Source organism: Otolemur garnettii, unplaced genomic scaffold, assembly GCF_000181295.1.
Source record: "Otolemur garnettii isolate 467f Iridium unplaced genomic scaffold, OtoGar3 scaffold00024, whole genome shotgun sequence".
NCBI classification, from domain to species: Eukaryota; Metazoa; Chordata; class Mammalia; order Primates; family Galagidae; genus Otolemur; species Otolemur garnettii.
Genome location: NW_003852419.1, coordinates 5,371,885 through 5,399,169, shown reverse-complemented (window position 1 = coordinate 5,399,169; position 27,285 = coordinate 5,371,885). Strand labels below are relative to the sequence as shown.

Here is a 27,285-nt window from a genome sequence, read left to right as displayed (position 1 = left end):
CTGGGGATTCGAACCCGCCACCTTAGGTGTACGTGGCTGGCGCCTTAGCCGGTTGAGCTATAGGTGCTGAGCCTGCCCTTAGGTTTTGAAATGGTGATATTATATACAGAGAGCGTTAACACCTGCTACGTGACTGCAGAGGGACAGTGACTTAATTATCATTATTTTTTACCAAACCTATTTCTTCACCGAGTTTAGGGGTCCTTAACCCAGTTCTTGCCTTGCACTCCTTTATTGATTTGCATAAAGGGCAGTTTCTTCCTCTCAGGACATAGTAGGTGCTTCAGAATGACTTGTCAGCCTCCTGCCTGGGGTATATGAACAGTTACCAGTGTTCTGGAAGCTGAGTGGGGGAAAGGGGCTCAAGGGTCTTATTATTCCAGGTTTAGAAGTTCACTAATTTCAGTTTTCAGTAAAGACCCCTGTCTTCACAGTTGTAGGCTCCTGAGTCCAGATCTCTGGTTCAGTCTCTCCAGAAACTAACCCCCCTGCCTTTCTCCGGTAGGGCTGTGGGGAGGGGAGTTACCTGCCAGCTGGGGACCAAGGGCATCAGGGACCTGGAGAGAAAATATCCAACCAGACCTCCTGCTTTCAGATCCACCCCCCTCCAAGTGCCTGATGCCTCAAATTCCAAAGCTTTTCTTGGGTTCTGTGGAGTAAATAAGCCTGCTTCTCATTGGTACACCCTCTCCACCCTGCTAAGTCAGTCACCACTCCTCCGAAATGCTTCACATCTTCCAAAGCATGTCACCATCTCTTTTTGGCTGTTGTCTCTTCTGTTGGCACTTTGTGTATATGTATGAGGAGGGGAAATAGTTATGCCTTTTTAATTTGATGGGAGAGGAGTGGTGATAAATGCACATGTTCAAGCAGCCATGACACCACGTGTCCCCTCCCCCCTGCTGGGTGATATTGTATTTCTTTTGAAATATATATATTAAGGCTGGGTGTGGTGGCTCATGCCTATAATCCTAGCACTCTGGGAGGCTGAGGCAGGTGGTTGAGCTCAGGAGTTTGAGACCAGTCTGAGCAAGCCTAAGACCCTGTCTCTAAAAATAAGCTGGGCATTGTGGTGGGTGCCTATGGTGCCAGCTACTCGAGAGGCTGAGGCAAGAGGATCCCTTGAGCCCAAGGAGTTTGAGGCTGCTGTGAGCTATGACACCATGGCACTCTACTACCAAGGACAACAAAGTGAGACTCTGTCACAAAAAAAAAAAGGGAAAGAAATATATATTTTAAGCAAACATTGTGAGTTAATAACAGTTTGTTTACTATTAGCAAATAGTGACTCAGTTAAAAATAACCTTCCTTTAGTTCAGGTGGGCATAGGACAAACTGCATGGTATATGAAATAGCATAAGGTAGTTGATTCTGATAGATTTTGCCAGTGTTCTCATTGCTTTTATGGAGAAGATTTTTGGTAGTCCTCACTATGTCACTTTCACTGGTATCATGGCATTCATTCCATCTTATAAATAAAATTGATTCACTGATTTGAAGCAGACTGTCCTTCAAAAAAGTGAAATGAATACTTCTATGGAAAATGTTCCAAGGCCAAGAAATAGCTCAGGGCTGTGATTCATGTCTGTCTTAAACATGCATCCCCAGCACAGACTTGGGGGTTGGTTTAGATCCATAAACTATATAATCTGCAGAGAAAACTCTTTTGATCCCAGCAGTGGGAGAGGGTGGCATGCAGTGTGAGCACGGTGAGGAAACAATACTCACACCAGGAGAATGTTGTCTCTGACCTTCTCCTGCTAAGTCCATTAATCCTTAGGCCTTTATAATGTGCCATTCAGCTTTTATCTGAAACTCATTTGGTTGATTTTTATCATTCAGTGTAATTGTTCTAGAAATTATCATCACAGTCACCAATCTGTTAAGGTTCTCAGAACTGGAAGAAACTATAAATCAGTTACTCTATTAAGGTTAACTTTGATAATGATCCTGACTGTCATTCATTGAGCGTTTTCTGCCAGGCACAGTGCTTAGTTAATCGTCACAATTTGGTGAGGTAGTATTAATTTATCATCTCTATTTGATAGGTCAGGAAATGGCAAGCTAATTGCCTGAGGTCACACAGTTATATTAAGAGACAAAGCCAGGACTTACTTAGTCTACGGCAGCCTCAAAATCTGGGCTCTAGATTGTCTTGCCTAGTGAGTGAGCGTGATCAAGCAATTTGCTGAAGGTTCTGTTCTTTAGACAGTAGGGAGCTGACCTGGGGTTAGTATCGTGCTGACTCTGGAGTCACCACTGTCCCCACGACTGAGGCTTGTTCACAGGAGCCAGGTTTGCCTGCTGATCCCCTTTGCAGTAGGATGAGTTCACAGGCAAGAGGCTTTTCTCTCCTGGGGAGGCTGCTGCCAGCCTGCTTATCAGGTTCTCCTATAGTCTAGAAGCCATACCACAGATGGGCCCAGTCTGGGAGCTTCTACCCTGGTTTCTTCTAACTGGCCTTCTTTTTCCTTGGCATACCTGTAGGATGTTAGAATTTCCAGTGTTTTTCTGCACAAGGCCTTTTTTTTTTTTTTTTTTTTGAGACGGAGCCTCAAGCTGTCCCCCTGGGTAGAGTACCACTGTAGCATCACAGCTCACAGCAACCTCCAACTCCTGGGCTCAAGCAAGTCTCCTGCCTCTGCCTCCCAAGTAGCTGGGACCACAGGCGCCCGCCACAACACCTGGCTATTTTTTGGTTGCAGCCATCATTGTTATTTGGCAGGCCTGGGCTGAATTCGAACCCGCCACCTTAGGTGTATGTGGCTGGCGCCTTAGCCACTTGAGCCACAGGCGCCGAGCCCACAAGGCCTTTTTGAAAATACTTAGACCTAACTGAGTCTAACTGACTTCAATAGAAGTTTTTTCATCAATTCCATAAATCATTTGGATGCTTTATGTGTGTGAGATCCTGCACCAGGTAGGCATTGTTGAGGAGACTAAGACAGATGGCACATTTTATCTCTGCCCTTCAAGAGGGCAGAGACCCTCTTAATGTCAATTACGGAACCAATGTACATACACACAAGCACACACAAATCGACACATCCTATATGAGAGTCTGTGATTCCTAAGGCGTGTGTGAGCATGTACAACGTGAAATATGGCGGCCCAAATTAGACACTAATCAATCTAATGTCTAGATGCTTAACAGAAGTGTATCTATCTTCTTCTGTCAACTCAGATAAATGACTGAGGCAAAAATCTCAATCGATGGAGGTTTAGTTAGCTCAGATTTTGAGGACATGCCCAGAAAAACAAAAACCACTGACAAACTGTGTTTATTTTTCTGAAGGAGGGGTTGGTACCTTAGCATTTTAAAGGGGGAGAGGGGTTCTGATGAAGTGGTTACATTTTTGTGAGGCACAAGAAATCCACATTCTACATAAAATAAGGAAGTGAGCCAAGCATAATCCTAGCACTCCAGGAGGCCGAGCCAGGAGGGTTGCTTGAGGTCAGGAGTTCAAGACAGGCCTGAGCAAGAATAAGACCTCCATCTCTATTAAAAATGGAAAAAAATTAGCTGGTAAAGTGGCATGTGCCTGTAGTCCCAGCTACTCAGGAGGCTGAGGCAGGATCCTACACTTGAGCCCAAGAGTTGGAGGTTACTGTGGACTATGATCATGTCTTTGTACTCTAGTGGCAACAGAGTGAGACCTTGCTTCAAAAAAGAAAAAAAAAAGAAAAAGAAAGAGAGAGAGAGAAAGAAAAGAAAAATAAAAAAGGCAGTAAAGAAGGAATCAAGTACATAGATAGCCCCTGCTTAGGTAGAAGAATGTCTACTTCTGTCATGTCTCTAGTTGGGTTACCTGTAAGATAAACTTGCAATTCATTATTGTACAATTGAACAGTTTTAGTTTTAGGTACTAGACACAGGGATAATTTGCATGTCCGTGCTTATGGGAGGTCAGCAAGAAGTTTCCTTAATAAATGCTCTGTGGAACCTGTTCTTGCAGGTGCCTGAGGTGAAAGGGTGGCCTGAGCGTTTGATTTTCTTTTGACACTTCAACAGCCACCTCCAGCACTTTTCAATACATTTGTTTGAAAGAAGGAGAAAAGGGCAGGGGTGAAGAGAAAGCTTGGCTGAGGCGAGGACCCATGCACATTCCTCAGGGCCCATATTCTAAGCAAAAGTCAAAGAAACCAAAGTTCTAGTTGTCCTTTCGGGTTTTGCATCCAGGACCACAAGGCCAGGAATGGAAATTTGTATTTCTCTTTCCCACTCACTGTAAACTCCAGAGGTAGGGTTTTGTGTTTTTTTTTCCAAATTACTATGAGGGTATGCATTTTCAGGGTACATTGTTCTAACTTCCAAGGTAAAGTTCAAATTGTAGAAGAGCCCCTCTCCCAGGGGGCATGCGGAACACCCTGACATTGTGCACATTAGGTGAGATCCCACCAAAGTCCTCCCTCCTCCAGCCAGTTGCCCTCCGCCTTCCTTCTCCCCCTTCACCCTGCTCCCTTGCTAGACTACATCTGTGTTTTATCATTTGTATGAGCATGTAATTATTTATATATTGGTTTCATTTTAGTATTGAGTACATTAGATATTTTTTGTTCCAAAAAATGCTTGAAATACTTTACTGAGAAGAATGTGTTTCAGCTCCATCCAGGTAAACATAAAAGATGTAAAGTCTCCATCCTTTTTAATGGCTGAATAGTATTCCATGGTATACGTATACCACAATTTCTTAATCCATTTATGGGTTGATGGACTTTGGGGTTGCTTCCACAACTTGGCAATTATGAAGTGAGCTGCAGTAAATATTTTAGTGCAAATGTCTTTATGATAAACTGATTGTTGTTCTTCTGGGTAGATACCTAGTAATGAGATTGCAGGGTCAAATGGAAGGTTAACTTTTAGTTCTTTGAGAATTCTCCATACCTCTTTCCATAAAGGTTGTATTAGTTTGCCATCCCACCAGCAGTGTAGAAGTATTCGCTTCTGACCACATCCACGCCAGAATCTGCAATTTGGGGAGTATGTGATGTGGGTTAATCTCACTGGAGTTCGATGATATCTCAGAGTGGTTTTGATTTGCATTTCTCTGATGATTAAAGATGATGAACATTTTTTTCATGTGTTTGTCTGTCATCTTCAGAGAAGCTTCTGTTCAGCTCTCTTGTCTGAGCTCTCGGGCTCTCACATCAAAATCCCTCCTTGGGAAGAATCAGTTGGTAGGGATTTTGATATGAGAGCCCAAGAACTCAGACATATGTCACTCTTAATTTAACTGTTGAAAAAATTCTTTTGTAGAGGCTTTCCTCTGTTCGGGTGTCCTCTTTGAAATGCAAATGCTCCCGAAGGAGGAATGTGTTAGTCAAATTCATATAAGGCATTAGTGACCTATCAAAGTCTCACCCCTTCTCCACTGTGCTACCAGGAATATAAATGAAACATGATTTAGGGCACCTGCGATAAAGGAAAGGCACTGAAAAAAGGGAGAAATGTGAGAAAGTGTCCCAATTGTTAGACATTTATATCATTATTAATGAAACATGTGCTACAGTTTTAGACATTATCCTTAAGGTAATTCCATAAAAGCTTCTACAAAATAAGGGAAAATAAAATTTACAAAGAGTTGCTATATTGGAAATTTTCACAGAAGTGTAACTTGATGAGAACAGATGAGTCTGTTGATTCTTAGAAGAGAATCAATTTTAACATAATATGTAATACCATAATTACAGAGAAATTCTGCAATAATGAATGTGAACTAAATGGAGCTCCTGTTGATGTGTGATAAACTGATATTTGGAACAATTTGAATATTCTCCTATCCTTTAGCATTAAGAGGTGAGGCCCTTAAGAGGCGACTAGGCCATTCAGCCTCCCATTGTAGCTGGGACTACAAGTGCCTGCCACAAAGCCCGGCTACTTTTTCTATTATTTATTTATTTTTTATCGAGACAGAATCTCACTCTGTTGCTCAGACTAGAAGTGCCATGGCCTCATCCTACCTCTCAGCAGCTTTAAACTCCTGGGCTCAAGAGGTGACTAGACCATTCAGCCTCCCAAATAGCTGGGACTACAGGTGCCCACCACCATGCCTGGCTAATTTTTCCATTCTTAGTAGAGACAGGTCTTGTTCTTGTTCAGGCTGGTCTCAAACTCTTCAGCTTATGGGATGCTTCTGCCTCGGCCTCCCAGAGTGCTAGGATTACAGGCATGAGCCACTGCCCCCGGCCTCCCTACAGTTCTACCATATTGACAACACCTGAATTTTGGAGGGGACATATTCAAAGCATAGCATGGGTTAGCCATTGGACATCTTGCCCTTGGGCAAAAGATCGGTGGAGTTTATCCTCAAAAAACAAAACAAACAAACAAAAAACCTCAGTGAACTTAGAGAAAAGGGAATCATATCCCAACATTTAGGAAATCCCAGGAAAAAGATGGAACTATAATTCAGTTGTCTGATCTCAACATATCCCAGCTATATACCCAGAGTTTCTACCAGGCAAGTGAAAAAGCCTCTAACTTCAGCAAGAGATGGAGATAAACAGACAGAAGGATGGAAACCTGGTGAAAAATAGAACAGGGACTAGAGAAGGGAGATTTAAAAAATATACAATTTTAGTATCCACAGAGAAATGAGAAAGGGAAGATTATTTTTTTAGGATTCTATATTCAGCCAAACTAAAAATAAAATCTGGAGACAAAGATTTTCAAACATGCAAAAACTCATAAAAGTTACCTCTCAAATACTCTTTTTAAAGATGCTCCTGGTGCTAAAGTCCAAAGGAGCAAATTCAGACAGAGGAAGGCAGAGGACCCAGGAGAAAGTGGATGCAATCTGGGAGAGCAGTAGTGAAGAGTGTCCCAGGGTGATCGCTGTGCAGCAGGCTGAGAGAGAAACCAGTTCATTTGGAGGAAGAATATAGAGAACTCTGGAAGGAATGTCTCTAAGGAAGAAAGGACTCAAGAACAGCTGATATGATGGGAGAAAAATGAAGAAAACAGAGATAGCAAAATGTGCACACTAACTCCAGGTAAAACAAAAGGCTGCATAAGAAGAGAAATAGTATATGACTCGGCTTTGCAAGGAATAATATTTATTTAGCAAAACTGATTCTTGATTAAAATATTACTTTGAGTGGATGCGGAGAGAGCAAGAGAGCCATATTTTCGTTTATTTCAGAAAACAGTCAATAGACAATTTCTAAAATATAAATTAAGAAATAACAATAGAAACATACTACTTAGTAAAAAGAAGATAATTGCCAGAGAACAGCTAAGAGTTAAAAATAGTTGTCTCAGATTCTTTACAGACACAAGTAAAAGATCTTTCTAAGAGTGCTGGTTGTGTGAATGAATTAGTGTACTGTCGTGGCGTCTCAGCAAAACATTATGTTCTCCATTCTGTACTGCAGGCTATATACTCTCAAAACCAAAACAAATCCCAGAGACTTCTGGGTCTCACTATAAGGCTTTTGCAACCAATTGTTTTTTAAACTATCTTTTTCTATCAATTTAATAATATATCTTAAAATGGAAGTAAAAATAGATTTTAAAATAGATTTAAAAAATTTAAAGAGTAAAAGTAAATGGATAAATTACAGATAATTTGGAAAATACAGAAAATTATATTCTAAAAATGTCTCACTACTCAGATGCAAACAATAGTGTTAATTTTTCCCTCTTTTTTCTCTGTAATCTAAAAACGTAGTTGTGATCATGGTGCATTGTAATTTCCTTCTTTCTTTTTTTTTTTTACAGTAGCCTTTTATTTTTAAGCAGTTTTTGGCCAGGGCTGAGTTTGAACCCGCCACCTCCGGCCTATGGGACTGGCGCCCTACTCTTTTGAGCTACAGGCGCCGCCCGCCTTTTATTTTTAATACCAATTATGCCATGAATTCATAGGGAAAAGGTTCCAGCGGCTCAGGGAGGAGCCTTTCCATTGACTGTGACAAAGCTCGCTGTGCTTATTATGCCATGAATTCACAAGCGATAGGTTCCAGCACATATATTACTGTTCCATTGGTTCACTTGGTTTTCCTGCGTGCTATACTGTACAGCTATTTTGCCACGAATTCATGGGGATAGGTTCCAGCACATTATGCTCCTGCTCAACTGGTTCTCTTGGTTCTCCTGTGTGCTTTATTGTCTGCCTATTATGCCATGAATTCATGGGAATGGGTTCCAGGAACTCAGGCTCCTTTCCTTTGGTTCTCACAAAGTGGGCTTCCAAGGGTGGAGCAGGCTGCTGGTGCTTCAGTTGAAGCCAGGTTTCTGTGGCTGCCTTCTTTTTCTGATCATTTTCCTTCTCAGGTTTTAGGAAGCTATCTCTGTTCTTAGAGTGCTTCATATACTAAATATGAACATTTGTCCTCTTGGCAAGAATCTTGCCCTTAACTTCTTTGTTTGCAGTAATGCCGGCAGCATGCTGGGTAACACTGCAGACTCTTCCAGTTTCGCTATGGTCTCATTTGTGGGGCCTGCCGTTTTGAACAGTACCCACTCCCTTGATGTCTGTCTTTCTCGTAGCTTCACATGTATGTGGACAAAGGAACAACTCCATGTGTGCTAAAAGGCCTAGAGAACATGTATCCGGTGCCTCTCCTCTTTCCGTTTGTGTTCGTCATTTTGGTGAATTACTAGAAGATATTGTCTCTTGCATTGTAATTTCATAGCCTTTTTTACTTAGTTCATCTTTCACTTTCATGTTATTAGAAACCCTTTTAAACACATGATTTTGAAACATTTTGGTAGACCTTTTTAAAAAATGTTAGACTAATTTATACCTCCAACAGAAGTCATAAGTGTGCCCATTTCATCAAATCTGCATAAATCTTTATTGTTATTTTTAAAAATATTTAATAATTTGATAATAAAAATGGTATATAATTGTTTTTACTATTTTTCTTTTTCTTTTTTTTGGCCAGGGAGTTGTTATACACTCCTTAATGGACTTTGACTTCCATGGCTGCCATCCTGCTTAGTTATTTCAGTTTAGTATATTTGATTGATTTGAGGCGATACCATTCTAACTAATATTTATTAACCAGTTACTTGTCATCCTTCCTGTATTCTTTTTGGTGGCAGTCTTTGCCCACTTATCTATGGAGTAGAGTTTTTGTATTCTTTTCTGTTATTTTGTATAAATTCTACATAATGAAGAAATATTAACACTTATATTTGTTGAATTTTTTCAGGGATTTTTTTTGTATGTCATTTACTTATGTGCATAATTTATACAGAAGGTTAAAATGTAAAATGTATGTCATCAAATTAGGCAGTTTGTCATCATCTTCTGAAATATAAGTCCCAGGAAAGAAGGAACTATGTCTGTCTTAATCATCAATGCCTAGCATCTTATATAGTGCTCAAAAAAGGTGTTGGATGAATAAATGAAATCTATGTATCTTTCCCTTGTTTATTTCTTTGACCACTGGGGGGAAAAAATGTCCTCTAGAGACATGATGTTCACTGTGATGTCTTTCTAATTTTTACTTTTGATTTTTACCAAAGTTAGGACTCTAATTCTTCTGAGATGTGTTTTGTGTATCATTGCATGTAAGGTCACAGTGTCATTTAAGCCCTGTTGACTTAGGATAGGTCGCCTCATAATTGGTATACTGAAACCTCCAGTCACCAGAAATCTGACCTGTAGATCTGAAGCAAAATAGGACAGAGTCACCGAGGCCCTTTAAACCCTTCTGAAAACGAGGCCAGTTATAAGAGACATATATAGGCCCCCATCCCTCCTCCTTTCTTTCCATGATCTGTGAAAATGAGCTCATTGAAATTTGTTGATCAGTTATATATATAATCTCCAAGGGCAGCCTATTAAAAAATGAGTGATGGCCACATGAAGGCACAGCAGATTACTACATGGTTTTTTAAAGTACATTAACTTCGAATTAGAAAATCCTCTAGCATTTTAGGTGCCTCAAAGGACTCCCATGGTATAGAATAGCCATTCTCACTTGCTAAAAAAACAAAAAGAGGCAGACTTTGTGTGGGGCATTCAGCTGAATTGCATTTTGTCTCCCAGTATGGGTGGCTCTCAGGAAAAACAGTAAGGATTTGGTTGGAAAATGGTTTTTAATCTTCACATGGCCAGTGTAAGGTTGTATAGTTATTGACTATTTCAGCTACTATTGAAATAATAATTGATAATGGAGCAACAAAATTTTCTACAGGAAAGACTGTGAGGAGAGTACTTATAAGGGCCTTTTGAGGTAGATGCCAGAGGTCATGTTCTCCTATTAGTAAAAAGGGTTTTTCCTCCTATAGAAAGAAAGAATTGTGTTGAAAATTTCTACCGGCTACCATTCTCTTTTAGCTCCTTGATGAAGACCAAGCCCTGCAAATCCCAAGACTAAAATATGCAGTTCGCTCATACCAACAGGTTTTTCAAAAGGAAAGAAACAAACTGCAGCAAATCCTACTGATTCTCAGCAAGAGAACTGAACAGAGGAAAACTCGTCGTCTGTCCTTTCTCTTCCTCACATACCTCCCCTGTAACTGATTGAATTGCTTTTATGAATGACCTAATAAGCCTCTTGATCTACAGAAAGCCATATAATTTTATTCCCTTCTGAACATGTTTTGAAATGTGGGTATGAAGGGATCAAATATTCTGCACAACCTATTTGAACATATAGGGGTTACTGATGACTATATCTTACTTCCATTAGGCTAAAGAGAAGTGAGGAAGATTTTATTTTTCTAAATCTTTTTTTTCACCAATTATCTACTTGGCATGTGGATCTATAGAAACTCAGTGCTTTTTTTATCTATGGCTGGTGTGAGTATATATTAATACAACCCCTTGAAAGCAGTTTGGCAGTAGTATTGAAGCATAAAAACTGTATCTTTTCATCCACTAATGCCACGTTGAGAAAACCCTCCTAGAGGGATCATCTTAAAATATAGAAATATTCATCTATACAAAGATACCATCCAGGGATTATTTTTAATTGCAAGATAACAGCAGAAGCAATTTAGTATCGACAGAAGGGAAATCATTTTAAAATAATATCATGTATCCACTCAAAGGAATATTTCGCAGCCACTTACACAATTACTGTGAAAATTAAAACACGGTACTAAAAATGTTTATGACTCAAGGTGTAGTGGAAAATGCAGGGTATAAATAGAAGTTTATATTATGATTAAATCATGTAAGAAAAATCATGTGTGTTAAAAAAACAGGAAATGTATAAAAATGCTTTTAGTAGTTAGACTGAAGCACTGTGATAAAAGATGGTCAATTTCCTTCTCGTGCAATGCTTTTATAATTTTTCAAAATATGATCTTTAAAAGCAAAAAGGTAGTGTTTGAGGAAGAGGGCTATCAAAATGGTCCAGATGAAAACATTTTGCTACTTAAAACAGTCCCACTTATTATACTTAGTTAGGAGTCATTCATATGATATTGGGGTTAATAGTGATTTGCTAAGCAAATTGTTTCCAGGATTATTTCTCATAGTTGCAATAAAATGAAAAATGAAGCATAGACCACTTTCCTGATAGTGGGAACAAAATCTTACAATGTTAAACGAACATGGGTTTCTTTTATTTGATGTCAGAAGTATTTCAAGGTATTTCTGTATTTCTTAAAACCTGACAAGCCTATAAAGAATAAGGAAAGGATTCGACAAACAGGAAAGAGTCTGTACATATACAAATGATAGTTATGATTTGTCTGTTTTAGTCACATTAATACAGTGGGTTTGAAAAGTGACTATCAGATGGGTGGCGCCTGCAGCTCAAGTGGCTAAGGCGTCAGCCACATACACCAGAGCTGGCAGGTTCGAATCTGGCCGGGGCCGCCCAACAACAAGGACAGTTACAAACAAAAAATAGCTGGGCGTTGTGGGGGGGTGCCTGTAGTCCCAGCTACCTGGGAGGCTGAGGCAAGAGAATCGCTTAAGCTTAAGAAGTTGGAGGTTGCTGTGAGCTGTGACACCACAGCACTCTACCCAGGGCAACAGCTTCAGGCTCTGTCTCAAAAAAACAAAACGAAGAAAAGTGACTATAAAACTAAACGCCTTAACACTAACAGTTGGAAAGAATGCTGAATCATTCCAGCTGTTTTTACATTTAAGGATTTAGTTCAATTAAAAGCTAAGCTGATAGTTTGAAATTCCATGAGGAACAGAAAAAATAATTAATAAATCCAGACTGAATAAAGCAGAAAATTGATTTCTGCTTGAATGGAATCTGGAAGTTAAGACGATTAAAGCAGGTCCCAGTTTTAATCTCTTCAAAGATGAAGGAACATTTTTGGAAAAATATAACATTTCAAATATAGCTCCAGACAGGCGAGGATTTTCAAGGAAAAGACATTTGTCCTGGCAATTTTTCTTCTCAAAAAAATTTGCGCAACTTTTCCTGTGGTATTAATATCAGCCTAATCATGTATCATGTCCCCTTCTGAGTGTGAAGAATTTCCTACACCTTTTTCTTATGTTAATAATAATAATATCTTGACTGGAACAGGAAAAAAAGAAAGTATTAAAACTTTTTTCAGATGCAAGAGACAGAAAAACTCATTCCAAATTAGCTTGAAGAACCCCCCACCCAAAACAAAACAAAACAACCCCATAAAAGTGGGGTGAAACTGATCGGGGTACACAACCTAAGGCATGTTGGTACAGTTTTATCTGTATCTTTCTGCAACCTTTGGGTATGTTCTGTACAGAGCTGGTCAACATGGCCAGAAGCAACCCCTGGTCCACTCCCTGCCAGCTTAGCCTGAGCCCTGAAAAGGCAGGCTCTTCTGATTGGCCACTTTCGGGTCATGTGCCTGCCCCTGAACCAATCCACTGTGTCAGGAATGGGGGCACCGGGCCATCCATCAGTGAGGGTAGTGGGAGGGGCTCTGCCCGCCCCAGGCTGGGAATGAGCCTAGGTATGCCAAGACTAGGGAGCGGAGGCTGGGAGGGAAAACAACACACGCCTGACTGTGAGAAGAGAGTTCTCGTAAAAAGAGGAATCTCCGGGCGCCAGAGGCATGAAATGAAAAAAATGGCCTTAGTTCCACCACTGCAGACTTTCATCCTTCTCAATGCCCTTCGTTTCCTTCATCCTTCACAGAAGAGAACTTGCTTCTACTGTTAGCAAAGCCTCGGGGAGATGCGAGAGAAGAGCCTCCCAGTCCTGCCTCTGCACTGGAGTAACATTTGGGTTGTCCCAGCAGCTCTCACGCCTGGCGGCCAGGACAAGCAGGAGAGATGGTTCAGGGAAGCTGCCAGCCCGGCTTCAGGTTTGCCGCCAGAACCGCCTCAAGAGACACCTCCTGCTCCTGGAGTCTGCTAGAAAACGGGGGATGGGACAGAGAACACCTACAGTAATTCTGAATTACCTGGGGTCCCTGGAAGTGTGTTCCTGTGAAAGCTGCACTTTTAGAGTGGGCAGGTTTGTGATCACTCAGCACCACTCCCTACCCCCAGGACTAATGATAAACCCAGACTGTCCCATTTTCTCTTTGTAGAAATAAACTTTACCCAGGTAGACTTCAGAGGTACAGTCAATTCTTAATTTTGCCAAAGTGAATGACTTTTGGACCCTGAAGGGTTTGCTCCTACCCCATCCACCAGCGTGCATGTCTTCCTTCTCTTCTGAACTTTCAGACCAGTGTTTATGGAATTCTAGAACTTCTGAGTTGGATAGGCCCTGCCACGCACCTCCTCCTGAATTCCCAGAGACACAGCTCTAGCTTTTCTTTGTACCAGGATTCTGTCCTTGATGGGATATTTGTCTTCTTTTTCTCATATTCCCACCTATCTCAACACACTGAATTTGAGGCAGGTCATTTTTTACCGCCCCACATAGTAATTTCAGATTATGCTACTTGTTACTTGTGTTTTATGCATGTATATAGAGACATTTGAGGCCATTTGTTTATTCTGATCCTTTTCTCTTTTCAGTATGACCAACTGAAAACTTGTTCATGCCTAAATGGGGATAGAGTATGTGGTTGTTCCGGGTTCCCTTTAACTTTACAATTTGAAAGAAAAATAGCTTATAACTAAGTACCAATACTCCCCAGCACCAAAAAGCAGGGTCAGTGACTGGCTGTGCCTCCCACAGCTGAGGTGCTAAATCATCAATTTTTAACTTCGTTGAGTCTTGCTTTCTCATCTGCTAAATGGCGATAGCACCTCTCACACCAGGCTGTTGTGACCCTCTAATGAGAACAAGTGTGTGAACCAATACCGTGAACTCTAGAGTTGACCGCAGGGTCCCATGGGGAGCTCTCTCAGTGGGCAGCAGTGGAGCCTGTCTGCTGACCCTGTCTTGGACCAGGCTAGAGAGGAGCCCTGGAATCAGCACCTGAAGGGCTTTTAACCTGTACCTGCTTGCAAATGAGAAGGCTTCAAAGGAAGGCTTGCAGCCACTGGAAATACATGGTGACATAAACATTTACATCTGCAATCAAATTGTGAAAACCATTTAATGTTCATAAACAATAAAAAGCACCAAAATGGTAACTGTCAGGAAAATTGAATTTCAGGTCCCTCACTGCATTTTTTGACAGGAGCCTATGCAAACTTCTATTAGTATATACCTCATGTTCATGGTGCACTGTCTTAGTCTGTTCCTGCTGCTATAACAAAATCCCATAGACTGGGCAATTTGTAAACAATGGAAATTTACTGTTTGCAGTTCTGGAGGCTGAGAAGTCCAAGATCAAGGTAGATTCAGTGTCTAGTGAGGGCTCCAATTTTCATGGGACAGTGTCTAGCTGTGTCCTCAGATGACAGAAGGGCAAAAGAGGACAAACAAGGTCCTTCAGGCCTCTTTTATAAGGGCACCAATCCCATTCTGAGGGCAGAGGCCTCGTGACCTAATCACCTCCCAAAGGCCCCACCTCTTAATGTTATCACTGTATTAGGTGCTAACGTATGCATTGTGGGAGAACACTGTTCAGACCACAGCAGTGCACAGAGATTCTTCACTTGAGAAACAGAACATCGGGCAGCACCTGTGGCTCAAAAGGGCAGGGTGCTGGCCTCATATGCCAGAGGTGGCAGGTTCAAGCCCAGCCCCGGCGATTTCATAAAAGCAGGTTTAGCAAATTCAACTCGGCTGTTATGGAGTAGAATTTAGTCATATAGCTCATATTAAAAGATTTAACTCTGTGGTTTATTTTCCTCATGAGCTTTTGTGATCTCACCTCTCTTAACAATTTAAGTAAAAGATCAAATTTTACAATATAATAATGATTAAAAAATCCCTTCTTGAATTTTAATGTGGGTACACTCCACCACAGCCTGTAGCACAGGTCTCTATCTGACTGGCCTTTGGTTTTGCTCTCACATATTCTTCCCTCCCCATCCACCTATGTCCTACCTGTCCTCAAGGTAGAGCTCAAGACTCCTTTCCTCACACTACGTGCCCCGCCCCCCATGGCCTCTCTTTACTGAGAACTGATCATAAGCCCTCTTGGTTGGTACCACTCACTTATTTCATACGGAATTCTCGTCTATGACAGTGTTCTTTGTTTTGTTGTTATTATTTAATTCTTTATTTTTAAATTTAATTTTTAATTATTATGGGTACATACTCATTGTATATTAATTCTTATATGTATTATTACTTTTACTATATATTTGTCCTCATTTTCACAGCTAGTTTGCAGGTACCCTGAAGTTGATGACCCTATACTAAATGTTTTTAATACCCGTCAGAATCCCTGGCCTGTGTACCTTGCCCACAGCATTCATTGAGTGAATGTTTGTGGATTTGACTTTTTAAGCTTTGTTTTAATGAGGTTTGCCGTATGGGCCTCACAACAGTTCCTGACTTCCTGGGATATTCATGGCGCAGAAAGTCAAATGAAAAAGAATGCTGCTGTTAACTTGCATACAGATAGGCCAATAAATCAGCACTGGCCAATTAATGCTTTTTATTTTATTTTTGCAATGTAGTGAATCAGTTCCAACAGTGTTAAAATGAATAGCATCTTTCTCTCTATCCTCAAGGGCTGGCCCATTATGGCCTGTCTTAATCTCTCCCTTCCTCCAGCCTCAAACATACGTCCTAGAGGGCCTACTCGGGCCCCTCAGGCCGGATCAGTTTACTTTCTTACATGCTCTCAGAGCTTCCTGTGCACCCCAGTGTGTGATACTCCCCACATTTATGATTATTTGGGGGGGAGGTAAGGTATATGTTCTCTGCTAGAAGGTAAGCTCCATGAGAGTAGTAAATGCATGCCTATCTTGTCAGTGAAGACTAAGTTCTGCTGCCAGTAACAGAGACCTTAAATAACAAAAAATAACAATGCTGTAAACGTGGTAGGAATTTACTTCTCTCTTGTATAAAGTCCCTGCCATAGCAGTTTAGAGCTGGTGTGGCAGTTCTACAGCACTGGACTCTGTGGGCTGCTCTGCTGAGCATGGCTTCATTCCCATGGTCCTGGAGAGCAGGGAACAAGGGCCCAGCTGGCAGGAGGGAGGGCAGGAAGGCACAGTGTGTCCTCTCCTCCAGGATGCTCCTTGGAAATCGCACACATTTCTTCTGTTTTCATCCTGTTGGCCCCAAATTAGTCACATGGCCACACCTAGCTGCCAGGGAGGCTGGGAAATTGAATCTTTATTCTGGGTAAACATGTGTCCAGTTAAAAATTGTTCTAATACTAAGAAATGGAGGATGGCTATTGGGAGCCAATCACATGCCACTGTATTCTCAGCTTCCAGCCCACTACTTGGGACATAGGATATTGGCTGAATTGCCTATCCTCTGAAATGAGCTGAACACTTGTGTATGCGTTTGTTAGGGCTGCTGTAATAAAGTACCACAAACTGGGTGTTTGTTGTGCTAGTACAACAGGAATTTGCTGTGTCACAGAAATAGAAGCTAGAAAGAAGTTCCTGATCAAGGTGCCCCAGTATTGGTTCTTTCTAAGTTGTGTGAAGAAAAATCTGTCCATGCCGCTCTCCTGGCTTGTGTTGGCTGGCTGGCACTCTTTGGCACTCTTTGGTTTATAGGCCTGTGCCTTCATTCTCATGTGGAGCATTCCCTGTGTGCTTGGCTTTGTGTCTAACTTGACAGAGTCTCATTTTGTTGCCTTTTGTAGAGTGCTATGGCATAATAGCTCACAGCAACCGCAAACTCTTGGGCTTAAGTGATTAAGGTCTTGCTGTGGCTCAGGCTGGTCTCAAACTCCTGAGCTCAGGTAATCCACCTGCCTCAGCCTCTCAGAGTGCAAGCATGAGCCATTGTGTCTGACCTAACTTGCCCCTTTTCAGTGGAAAACATCAGCCATATTGGATTAAGGCCCACCCTAATGACAGCGTTCCAACTACCTCAGCAAGGATCCTATTTCCAAATAAGGTCACATTCTGGGGTACAGGGAGTTCAAAATTCATAGGACTTAAAAAATTGTGAGGAGACAGCATTTAGTATTCATCACAGTTCACCACAACAAAAATTTGCAGGATTTGGGCAGGGCATGGTGGCTCACACCTATAATCCCTACACTCTGGGAGGCCCAAGAAAGCGGATTTCTTGAGCTCAGGAGTTTAAGACCAGCCCAAGCAAGAGTGAGACCCCATCTCTAAAAATAGCCGGACACTGTGGCGGCAAGAGGATCGCTTGAGCCCAAGAGTTAGAGATTGGTGTGTGCTATGATGCCATGGCATTCTAACAAGGATAAGGGTGACAAAGTGAGACTCTATCTCAAAAAAAAAAAAAAAAGAAGGAAATTTGCAGGATTTATGAATTTGGAATGCTTCCTAGAGAGTCCACAATTTAATACGTAACAACTCAAGGTAATTTCATCCTCTCTCACACAGTCTTTCAGGGGCACCTGGCATTTTCCTGCTCTGGGCTTCCCTAGAGGGATACACATCTTCATTCCAAAGCAGCATCCTACAGATTAGCCAACCCACCCCTCAGTCTTGCAGGAGTGTGTGCAGTGAGGGCTGTCAGGGCTTGCCAAAGGCTTGTAATGTTGCAGTGTGTTATTACCGTTTAGAAAGTAGAACCAAATAAATCAAGCTTCTTCATGGTATGGCAGAGACCCAGGTGCTCTCCAGGAAAGCTTCCAGTCCACTGAGTCTTTTGCAGGAAGATGAAAGAAAGTTCTTGCCCTTGGTGACATCCTGCAGCTCACTGAGATCACACTTAGCAGGATAGCCCCATTCTGCCAGGGCCTGGTGTGGGATATCTTGAAGTAGGATATCTAGCTCAGCCCTGGTTCAGCACCATCCCAGGCTCTCACACCTTCATTTATTCTTTCGTGGTGTTTTTATTTGCTTCTGCCTATAATCCCTCAGTGGACTGTAAACTCCTCGGAGGTCAAAGGTAGTATTTTATTCATCTGTGGAGTAATTTCATTAGCTCCTGTTTAAGTTGCCCTGGAGTAGATACACCAGTTAAATAGGACTTTTTCAAGGGGCAGAGAGTATTATCATCTCATCAGGAGGGTTAACATGATCATGCCTCACAGCTGAGAAATGGATACTACATAAGTTTTCCTATAGTTTCTTTGGCATTGAGTTCTGGAATTCTAAGTAGGTAAGTGTTCTGTTCTCCTTGGTGCTGAATGTCAATGGTCTGAAAGATTTAGCTGTAGGAAACCCACAGTTGCCAAAACATGGTCCTGACAAAAGCAAGGTTTAGGCAACAGCCCATTTGACTTGTGTAAGAAACAGTGCTGCTTGGTGATCCAGAGCCTCCCTCCACGCACGCATCACACACAACGTGGGGCCAAAGCTCTGTGTCATGCCTGAGGAGCCCAGTAAATGAGAGAGCAGAGTGCTCAACTTCAGGGAGAGTAGGACACAGTTCAAATTGGATCCTTGAACTGGTGCACTCCAAACTATCTGTCCTTTAAGCTGCCCCCTGATAGGGCTCCAGTGGGATTCTGCTGGAGCTGTTTCCCAGCTGTGCAGGACCCTCCGTGATAATCTCAGAATAGTCATGGCTTTGCCCCAGCATTCCTGTGGCTTTTGGAAAATGAACTTGGGCTCGTATCCACTTCCCTAGTGCTCCTCCTTAAAGATCCCATCTGCCACAGGTGGAATGGCATTCAGTAATTTTTCCTGTGCCATGACAAGGTGCTTCTGATGCAAGTGACCGAGCCCGTGCAAAGAAGCTGCTGGGTAACACAGAAACACATCAGTGCCCAAGGAGGTCAGGACTTGCAGGCTTAGACTAGAAAGATACATTAGACTTGGGGGAAAGGGTATGGGTTGCAGTGTTTCTTAGCCGTTGTACAGATGGCTGTTGTAAGTGTAGAGTCCATGGCAGCGAACTCAACATCATCTTTTGCCCCAGCTATTCATCTGGTATATTTGTTTATTGATTTATCAGTCGTCCTGGGATTGAGTGCCCTGGCAACCTCAAACTCTTGGGCTCAACAGATGCTCTTGCCTCAGCCTCTCCAATAGCTAGGACTATAGGTGCCCACCACACCACCTGGTTATTTTTAGAGACGGGGTCTTGCTCTTGCTTAGGCTGGTCTGAAACTCCTGAGGTTCAAGCAATGCACCTGCCTCGGCCTCCCAGAGTGCTGGGATTACTGGTGTGAGCCACTGCTCCCGCTACTCATCTGGCATTCTTACAGCCACACCAAGAGGAGGCTGCACAAACTATTCCAGTCCAGATTCTCTTGGCCTTTTACCCCTTTGTGTTTATCATGGCTCAGATTTCTCCGAGTTCCCGTCAAACAGAGAACTTCACCCTGGTACAGCCTCTGTCACATGTACGCATCAATCTGAAAACATTACTGTTTCCATCTCTCTGCCGTGAGCTGTCAAATGCTGAGGCACAGCCATCCCTTGATTATCAGACGTGAGCTTGGCTGTTAATAACAGACTCCATTCATGGTGGAGTAATTGAGAATGGCAGCCCTAATTACATTGCTGAGCCACCTGCCAGACTGAACAGGGGAAACTTAAATCTCGTGGAGGGTCTGCAGACTGGGTGTTTGTTCTGCCACATGGGTTGGGCTCATTTGTGGCCAGCGTTGCCTCTTACAGGGATCTTGCAGGATAAATCTCTATGATAACCTAATTGCTGTTTTTTTATCTTTTTTCTTTAATGCTTTCTTTTTTCCTTTACTCAATTTCCCTATTCATTCATCTATACATTAAAATTTTTTTCATACGTTAAGAGCACTCAGGTACACTGTGGGATAGAGAAAGCAGATAAGCAAAAAGCTTTTCTTTCTTCTTTTTACTGAACATGTCACTACCTGGAGAAAATTATTGTTAGTGAACAGCCTATGATAATTCCATTCCAAGTATTTTTATGCATAGTTTTCAAGATTGTATACTTCACTGAATATTTGGGAATAGGTTTTACATCTATAAAAATTCGTCAACACTGGACAGCTGGATGGAAGAATCACAATTTATTGTGATTTATTTAACCGGGCACACATCATTGGTCATTCAATTTTGTTCTCCATTTTTCCCTTTTGGAAATAATACTATATTGAATAGCTTTGTGGCTAAATATTTGCACACATGCTTAATTATTTTCTTAGAGGAAATGCCTGAAAGTGGAATGGCTGGGTTACAATAATAAATATACATCGTTTTAAACTTTGTTATGAAAACTTTAAAGATTTATGCCATTTAGAATAGTAGGTTGAACTCTCATGTACCTATTCGACAATGTTCAACTCTAGGCCACTGTTTTTGTCTACACTCCAACCCACTTCCTCCAGTTCCTGCATTATTTAGAAACAGATCCGGGGCATCATGCTAGAAAAAAACTTATTTCTGTTTGTTTTTCTTGTCCTATTCCTGAGTCTGTGAGCATCAGCTATTTGAAAGTGGAAAAGAGGAAAAAGTAAATTACTAGGGAAAAAAAGCAAAGTTGGCATCATGTCAGCATGACCCAGTGTGGTGTTGGGCTGTTTCCATTTTCCTCGTCGAGTCTAGGCTCAGGACTCATCCTTTGGGTCTGGGATTCCTACAACAACCAATAACCAGGCTCCTTTCTTCTTCTGCTCCCTCTGGATAGGTACATATGTTTTCAAGCCATTTCATGTCTTGCTGGAAAGAATAACCAAATTTCTACTTTAGTCAGTATCATATAGGCCACCCATGCTGCTTATTAAAACTGTGGCCTCCTCCCTTCTCTCCCTTCCTCAGTTCCTTCCTTCCTTGTCTGTTCCCTTTCTTTATTTCTTAAATTTTTTTTTGTTAATTTTCTAGAAGCACCACCACACACACAAGAATCTTACTGTTTTAAAGAGAACTTATTTGCTCGTTGAACTTTTTTTTTTTTTTTGAGACAGGGTCTTGCTGTATTATTGCCCAGGATAGAGTGCAATGGAGCCTTCATAGCTCACTGCAGCCGCAAACTCCTGGGCTCAAGCCTAGGGTAGCTGGGATTATAGGTAGGTGCCCACCATGGCGCCTGGCTGATTTTTCTGCTTTCTATGTACAGACAGGGTCTTTCTCTTGCTCAGGCTGGTCTCAAACTCTCAAACTCATGTCCTCAAACAATCCTCTTGCCCCCGCCTCCCAGAGTGGCAGGCTTACAGGCCTGAGTATCCTGCCTCTTGGACATTTGTCTTTCCTCTTTATCAAAGATATTTTAAAAAATGTTTTAAAATGTGTTTTATTTATTTTACACATAATGCAGTGCATATTTTACACTCACACACACAAGGGCTTTGGTTTTTTTTTGCTGTTTTTGGGTGGGGCCCAGTTTGAACCTGCCACCTCCGGTATATGGGGCCAGCGCCTGACCCCTTGAGCCACAGGCACTGCCCTATCAACAACCTTTTGCTAATTTTCCTATTGGGGTGCTTGTCTTTTTTTTTGGCTGGGGCTGGATTTGAACCTGCTACCTCTGGCATGTGGGGTTGGCGCCCTACCCTTTTGAGCCACAGGTGCTGCCCAGAGGTGCTTGTCTTTTTTAAAGTGTGTTCATCCATTTACGTTAATCTCATAGCCTTGCACTTGCATCAGTTAATTTCTGTGAATACTTTTTTGGACTGGGATAACATATACTACACTTACGTGAAAGAATAAGCGTGTTTTATAAAGCTGACAGCTCAAAGCGGCAAGTCACATCTGCTGCTTAACAGCCAGGGGAGCAAGTGTGGCATGCGGCATGCCGATGGGAGAGAGCAGGGGCCTGAGAGTGGGTGTCGGTGACCCTGGCAGGGACAAAGGAGACGTGCACACATCACCTTCTCTCCTTCACGCCTCACAGTCATGCATAAGGCAGGTGAGGCAGATATTATTTCCATTTCATAATGATGTGTCCCAGTTCATAGTAATTCAAACCCCAATTTAGGGATTTTTCTACCACATCACACTGATTCACATGTTTATGGGAATAAATAAAGTATTAAAATATAATAAAATTAGTATAGTAACATTGAAACATTTTTTAATGTTCCATAGCGTGAAGGCCCCGGACCAGGTCATTATGACTTGAAAGCACCCTCAGCAAATTCTGTTACTTCTTGTTTTCAGTCCAAAGTACCTCGATTCATGCCCAGCCGTTCAGTAAGTATTCTGAAAGAAAGAGCTCCCCACCCTCACAGCTGTGGTGATGGTGGGGGGTTTTCTGACTCCGTGTGTGCTGGGGGGAGTTGGAGGTGGGATGGGAGAATGATTGTTGTGTGGGATGGGAGATTGCTTGCCCATCAGGGCAGCAAGGAGTGAAGGGTTCAATCTCTTGGACACTCTCCGCCAGCCTCAGGCTCAGCGTGACTACAGACCAGAAGACCATGGCTGAATTATGGATAGCCATCATTGTCATGACCTGCATGCTTAGCACGAGAACACCTCTACTGAATTGAAGCAAGCAGTGAACGTGGATCAGTACAAAAGTTTTGAGATACACAAAACCCCAGAAATGTAAAATCCACATGGACAGAAACAAATGATGCCCTCCCGGCAGCCCTGACAAACCAAGCAGATTGAAAGGACGAGGTTGATTGTCTTAGAAGTTAAATAGTGGGCCATAACAGGGTCTGTCTCAAGACTTTCAGAGTGACCTGTGTACAGTGGCTGTGTCCAGCCAGTGAGAACTGCCATTCTCTGCAGGTGTGGCGTCTGGGAGCCCAAGGAAGCAAAGAGTTGAAGCCAAATGGGATCATTAAAGCATAAGCAACACCCCTGCCCCCAAAGGACTCAGGACAGACAGAAAAGGAGCTCAAGTCCACGGAGAAATACAAAGGATGTGGATTCTAGGAGTGAACAGAGCTCCCCACAAGCCTAGAGAAGGCCAAGAAGGATTACAAAAGCCCAACATAGAGCTTACCAGCAGTGGCTCTTTCTTTTTTATATGCCAAAGACAGTGTTAACTGCCATGGCCTTGTTGCTTCCTGCCTGCCTGACAGAAATACAAATTCTGTACATCTATACAGATTCTGTACATTTCTTTCCTGTGAGATTTCCTCCCAGCTTGGGGGTGGGTGGTGGGAGAGAGCTAGGACTGCCACTGCCTGGGCTGCAGATCACATCTTCTAGCTCCATCTGGCCTGTGTGTCTCTGCTCCAGAGCTGCAGGGCTATCGTGTTGGGATAGTGCAGCCTTTACCTGGAGGAATGCTGGGGAGGCCTTGCCAGTAAAATGGCAGACAGACCAACAACAGCAGGCTGGGGCATCCTCACACCTTAGTGGCATCACCACAATCTAGAAACAAATGTTTGTCAGAGCTCAAGGACTGAACGTTCTATGGAGGACTGAGTCATACTAGCCAAACTCTCAGGAAACTGAGCATGAAGCCAGAAGCTGTAGTGTAATTTATAAACATCTACCATGGGCTCTGGTGACTGGGGCCACCACTCTGTGAAGTCTTTCTCTTATAGGAAATTCTCACGGACGCCAAGGATGACCAGAAGGTCAGCTCATGACAGTGAGATCTGGGCTGGGAACCCCCGCTGGATGCTGTCAAGGTGGCTGAACCACAATCATCAGCCTCCCCAGAGGTGGCCTTGTGGGGTGGAGGGCCCCTGAAACTTCCGTCTGCAGTCTGGCCTTCCAGGACTCCACGTGCATGTTGAATCCTCACTAATAAAGGCTTCAGCTTCCTCTGACGTTTGGCCAGGACTTGATTAGATTTCCAGGCTGCTGCTCTGCTTTTGGCAAGGGAAACATCCTGTCATTTAAAGCGGCTTCTGCAGACAACTGATCTCATCCACTGACCACTCTGTTTCACTCTCAGGATAATCCTGTTTCCACTCTCACTGTCTCCTGAAGAGATAACAAACTGCAAGGAAGCCTGGAAATGACAAGGAGGTGATAATGACAAATAAGAACAGTGGCAATGGCCCGCATGTGGAGTGCTTGCTGCCGGCCTGGCTGGTGCTTGTGTCCTAGAGATTCACCAGGGAGCCGCACAGCCTCCCACAGGCAGGCGCCTGCCCCATGTGATGGGCGACGTGTGGGGAGCCCACGCCCCAGGGTCACACTGAGCCGTTGGTGGTGGGACTAGGACTTGAACTCAGGCCTGTTGGGACTCTAAAACCCTTGTCCTTACCCACTACTCTGGTATCTCTCCAATAGACCTAAAATAAAATTCCTCTGGATTTCAAGATTATGTGCATGTGCACTGAGCATGGGAAACACTGACCCAAGAAACGTCAGTCCCACTCTATTACATGAAAATGGCGTTTGTTTACATTTTGTCACTACAGAAGAGAAGCTTGGTTTGAATAATTGGCAGAATTATTTTTCAGGAATTTCATCAAAATGAAACCATGACTTCTTAAAATGAGAACTTTTGGATCCCTTAACAATACTTCCAACCCTGGGGTCCGTAGACCCCAGTTGTGTCTCAGTCTGGGGTGTACTTTGTTATTCTGGTTCAGTGATTAGAACACAACCCAAGTTGGAGAAACAGTTTGGGCTTTTGTGTTGGACCATCTGGGTTCAGAATCTGTCCTTTTCACTCACCTAGTCTAGGATGAGGTCACTAAGGGGAAGGACGATGGCATTCCTTGGGACTGGAACTGCCTAGGTGGGTCATCCTGTGGGAGAAAGTGTGTCCTTAGGTACAGGTGGGATGTGACTCCTAGTTTGGGTTGGCCTTCTCCCAGAGGCCACCCCCAAGCCTCACAGTTAGCCCCACGACAGGAGCAGCCCCAGCTCTGAGGACACGCTCCAATTCAAGGGGCCTCTAGGACTTCACCCAGGCGGGCATGGCCCTTTTTTCCCTCCATGGGGGATTCATCCACCACATGGAAGCCAGCAGCCAGGCACAGGAAGTTCAGGGGTTTGGTTTCACTGCCTCATCAGTCCTGTTTTAGTCCTGTTTTCTTCTCTGTTTTCAGAAAACCCCTGGCCCAGGAGCCTACACAGCTTCAGTGCAGTTCCCAAAGCAGTCTCCAACCATCGCCAAAATGGGCCGAGAACACAGCCTTTTCTTCAACAACACAATCGGTTTTTAAAATAAAGCAATCTTGGCACCAAGCTACTTTGAGTTTTAGAAGTTCTTATGTTTAGAAAACTATATTTTGTCTATTACTTGTGTTGGGGAGGGTGTTGACCACAGAACGTGATCGATGGAGGGTGTTGACCACAGAACATGATCCATTGCCCAGGGTGACCATTCTGTTTGCTTATCTGTAATAATTACAGCATAATTACCAATTTACTCCCCAAATGACCTGGTTTGAGTGATAAATTATACACTCGCTCTGCTCGTTACCAAAGAGCATATTCTGAGAGCCTGTGCCCCTGGGCTGCTCTGGCAGCAGCATGGGCTGTGCTCTGTGTGGCTTTGGTCTCAACTCCATCAGTCTTGAAGCCTTCCTCGGGTAGTGGAAGTTAAACTGAGGCCAAGCTGAGCCTTGACAGGATCCCAAAAGGTGGTTCTTTCTGTCTTTCTACCCTTGAAAAGAACAGTCTTTGATTCAAGCGAGTCTTTGTGGTTTCAAGACTGACAGTACATTTAGTATTGACAACATGCAAGGTCCTATATTGGAGTTGAGGAATGGAGGCTTGAGACAAAGATGAACTAGGCATGTGACTGAGTCTGGGGAGGGTTAAGAGAGACGGGACTAGAAAGGGACCAGGGCAGCCCTGGCTCAGGGAAGGCTGAGCCAGCCGTGCCAAGACATCCTGCTCCATCACTCCGTGTTTGAAGCTCAGCGGCAGCCTGCCTACTGAAGGAGTTCCAACAGGAAGATGGCCTGTAGCTTCAGGAAGCTGCCAGATCATTGTGCCAGGTGCACAGAGGAGTGATTGTGACAATGAAGGCTGTGGGCATTCAGGGGAGGGAAAAGGCAGCGTGGCTCAAGCCTGGGAGGTAGAGGATGGCCACGTGCAAGAGGGCAGCTTGGCTGGCACTCAAGGGACCAGGAGGCAGAGATTGGCAGAGGAGAGGGAAGAAGGTTCAGGGCAAGCAACTCTATCTGGGCAAAGGCCCAAGGCAGGAATAAACATTTGCTGGGGAGAACAGAGGAAGCCTGGACCAGAGGGTGCAAGTGAGGTGTGGGAGGAGGGTGAGGGTCCTCAGAAGCCTGAAACCACATGCATTCCGCCCAGGGAACTATATTGTTGTTGTCATCATTGTTGTTTAGCAGGTCTGGGCCGGGTTCAAGCTCACCAGCCCTGGTGCAGGTGGCTGCTGCCCTAACCACTGAGCTACAGGCACCAAGCCTATTTTGTTATTTTTAAAAGGAGAAAAAGCACCTCTTTTCTCTAGATGTATAGGCCCTTATAAAATGGGTGTTGGAGCAAGGAAGGGAAGGCTACCATCTCCCAGAATTTTTTCACGTTTGCAGAAGAAACTCCCTGCATCAAATTGCTTTGGAGCAGAAAACAGCCACTTGGAAGACCAGATGGATGTCTCAGGGTAGTGTCTCTTGTCACCCAATTTGATCAGAAGATGGCTACAGGGCAGACAATTTCAAATTTTATTCCCCAAGTAGATTAAAGTCCCCTACACAATCTGAAGGTAATAGCTGGCAGCTCTGATGGGTCGTGTTTCTCAGGCGGCACCTGGCACTGAGGAAAGTGATTCTAGAATGAGAGGTGGGAGGTCGTCACATGTGTCTTTGTCAAAGTTTGATGATGGGAAGTTAGAGGAACCCCTCAAAGTATTTAATAGCAAAGGGAAGAGGGGGATTGTGTCATAAGGATTTAGAGGTATGTTACCAACAAGAGGGTGAAACAAGCTCTTGCTCTCTCCCTCTCTCTCTCTGGCTCTCCCAGGACTCAGTCTCTCTGCCTCTCCCTCAGGCCTGCTTTTCTCTCACTAGAGCAGTGATTTTCAACCGGTATGCCCTCTGGTGTGCCATGAGATCTTACGTGTGCTGGGAAAATTTTTAAAATTCATTAATTAAATTATTTTCAAAAGAAGTTCAAAGCATGGTAGGTATAATCTTTTTCTAACCTTTTTTTTTTT

The 27,285-nt window shown here is 43.1% G+C and overlaps 1 protein-coding gene across 1 annotated transcript in view; it reads left to right on the top strand.

Annotated features, from left to right (window-relative positions):
• STPG4 (sperm-tail PG-rich repeat containing 4) overlaps positions 1 to 25,324 on the top strand; it is a 53,905-nt gene extending 28,581 nt beyond the window's left edge. Inside the window, exons 6-7 of the mRNA XM_012803990.1 lie at positions 22,329 to 22,433; positions 25,208 to 25,324. Of these exons, the coding sequence (XP_012659444.1) occupies positions 22,329 to 22,433; positions 25,208 to 25,324 (222 nt within the window). The remainder of the gene's footprint in view (positions 1 to 22,328; positions 22,434 to 25,207) is intronic.
• The last annotated feature ends 1,961 nt before the right edge of the window (positions 25,325 to 27,285 follow it).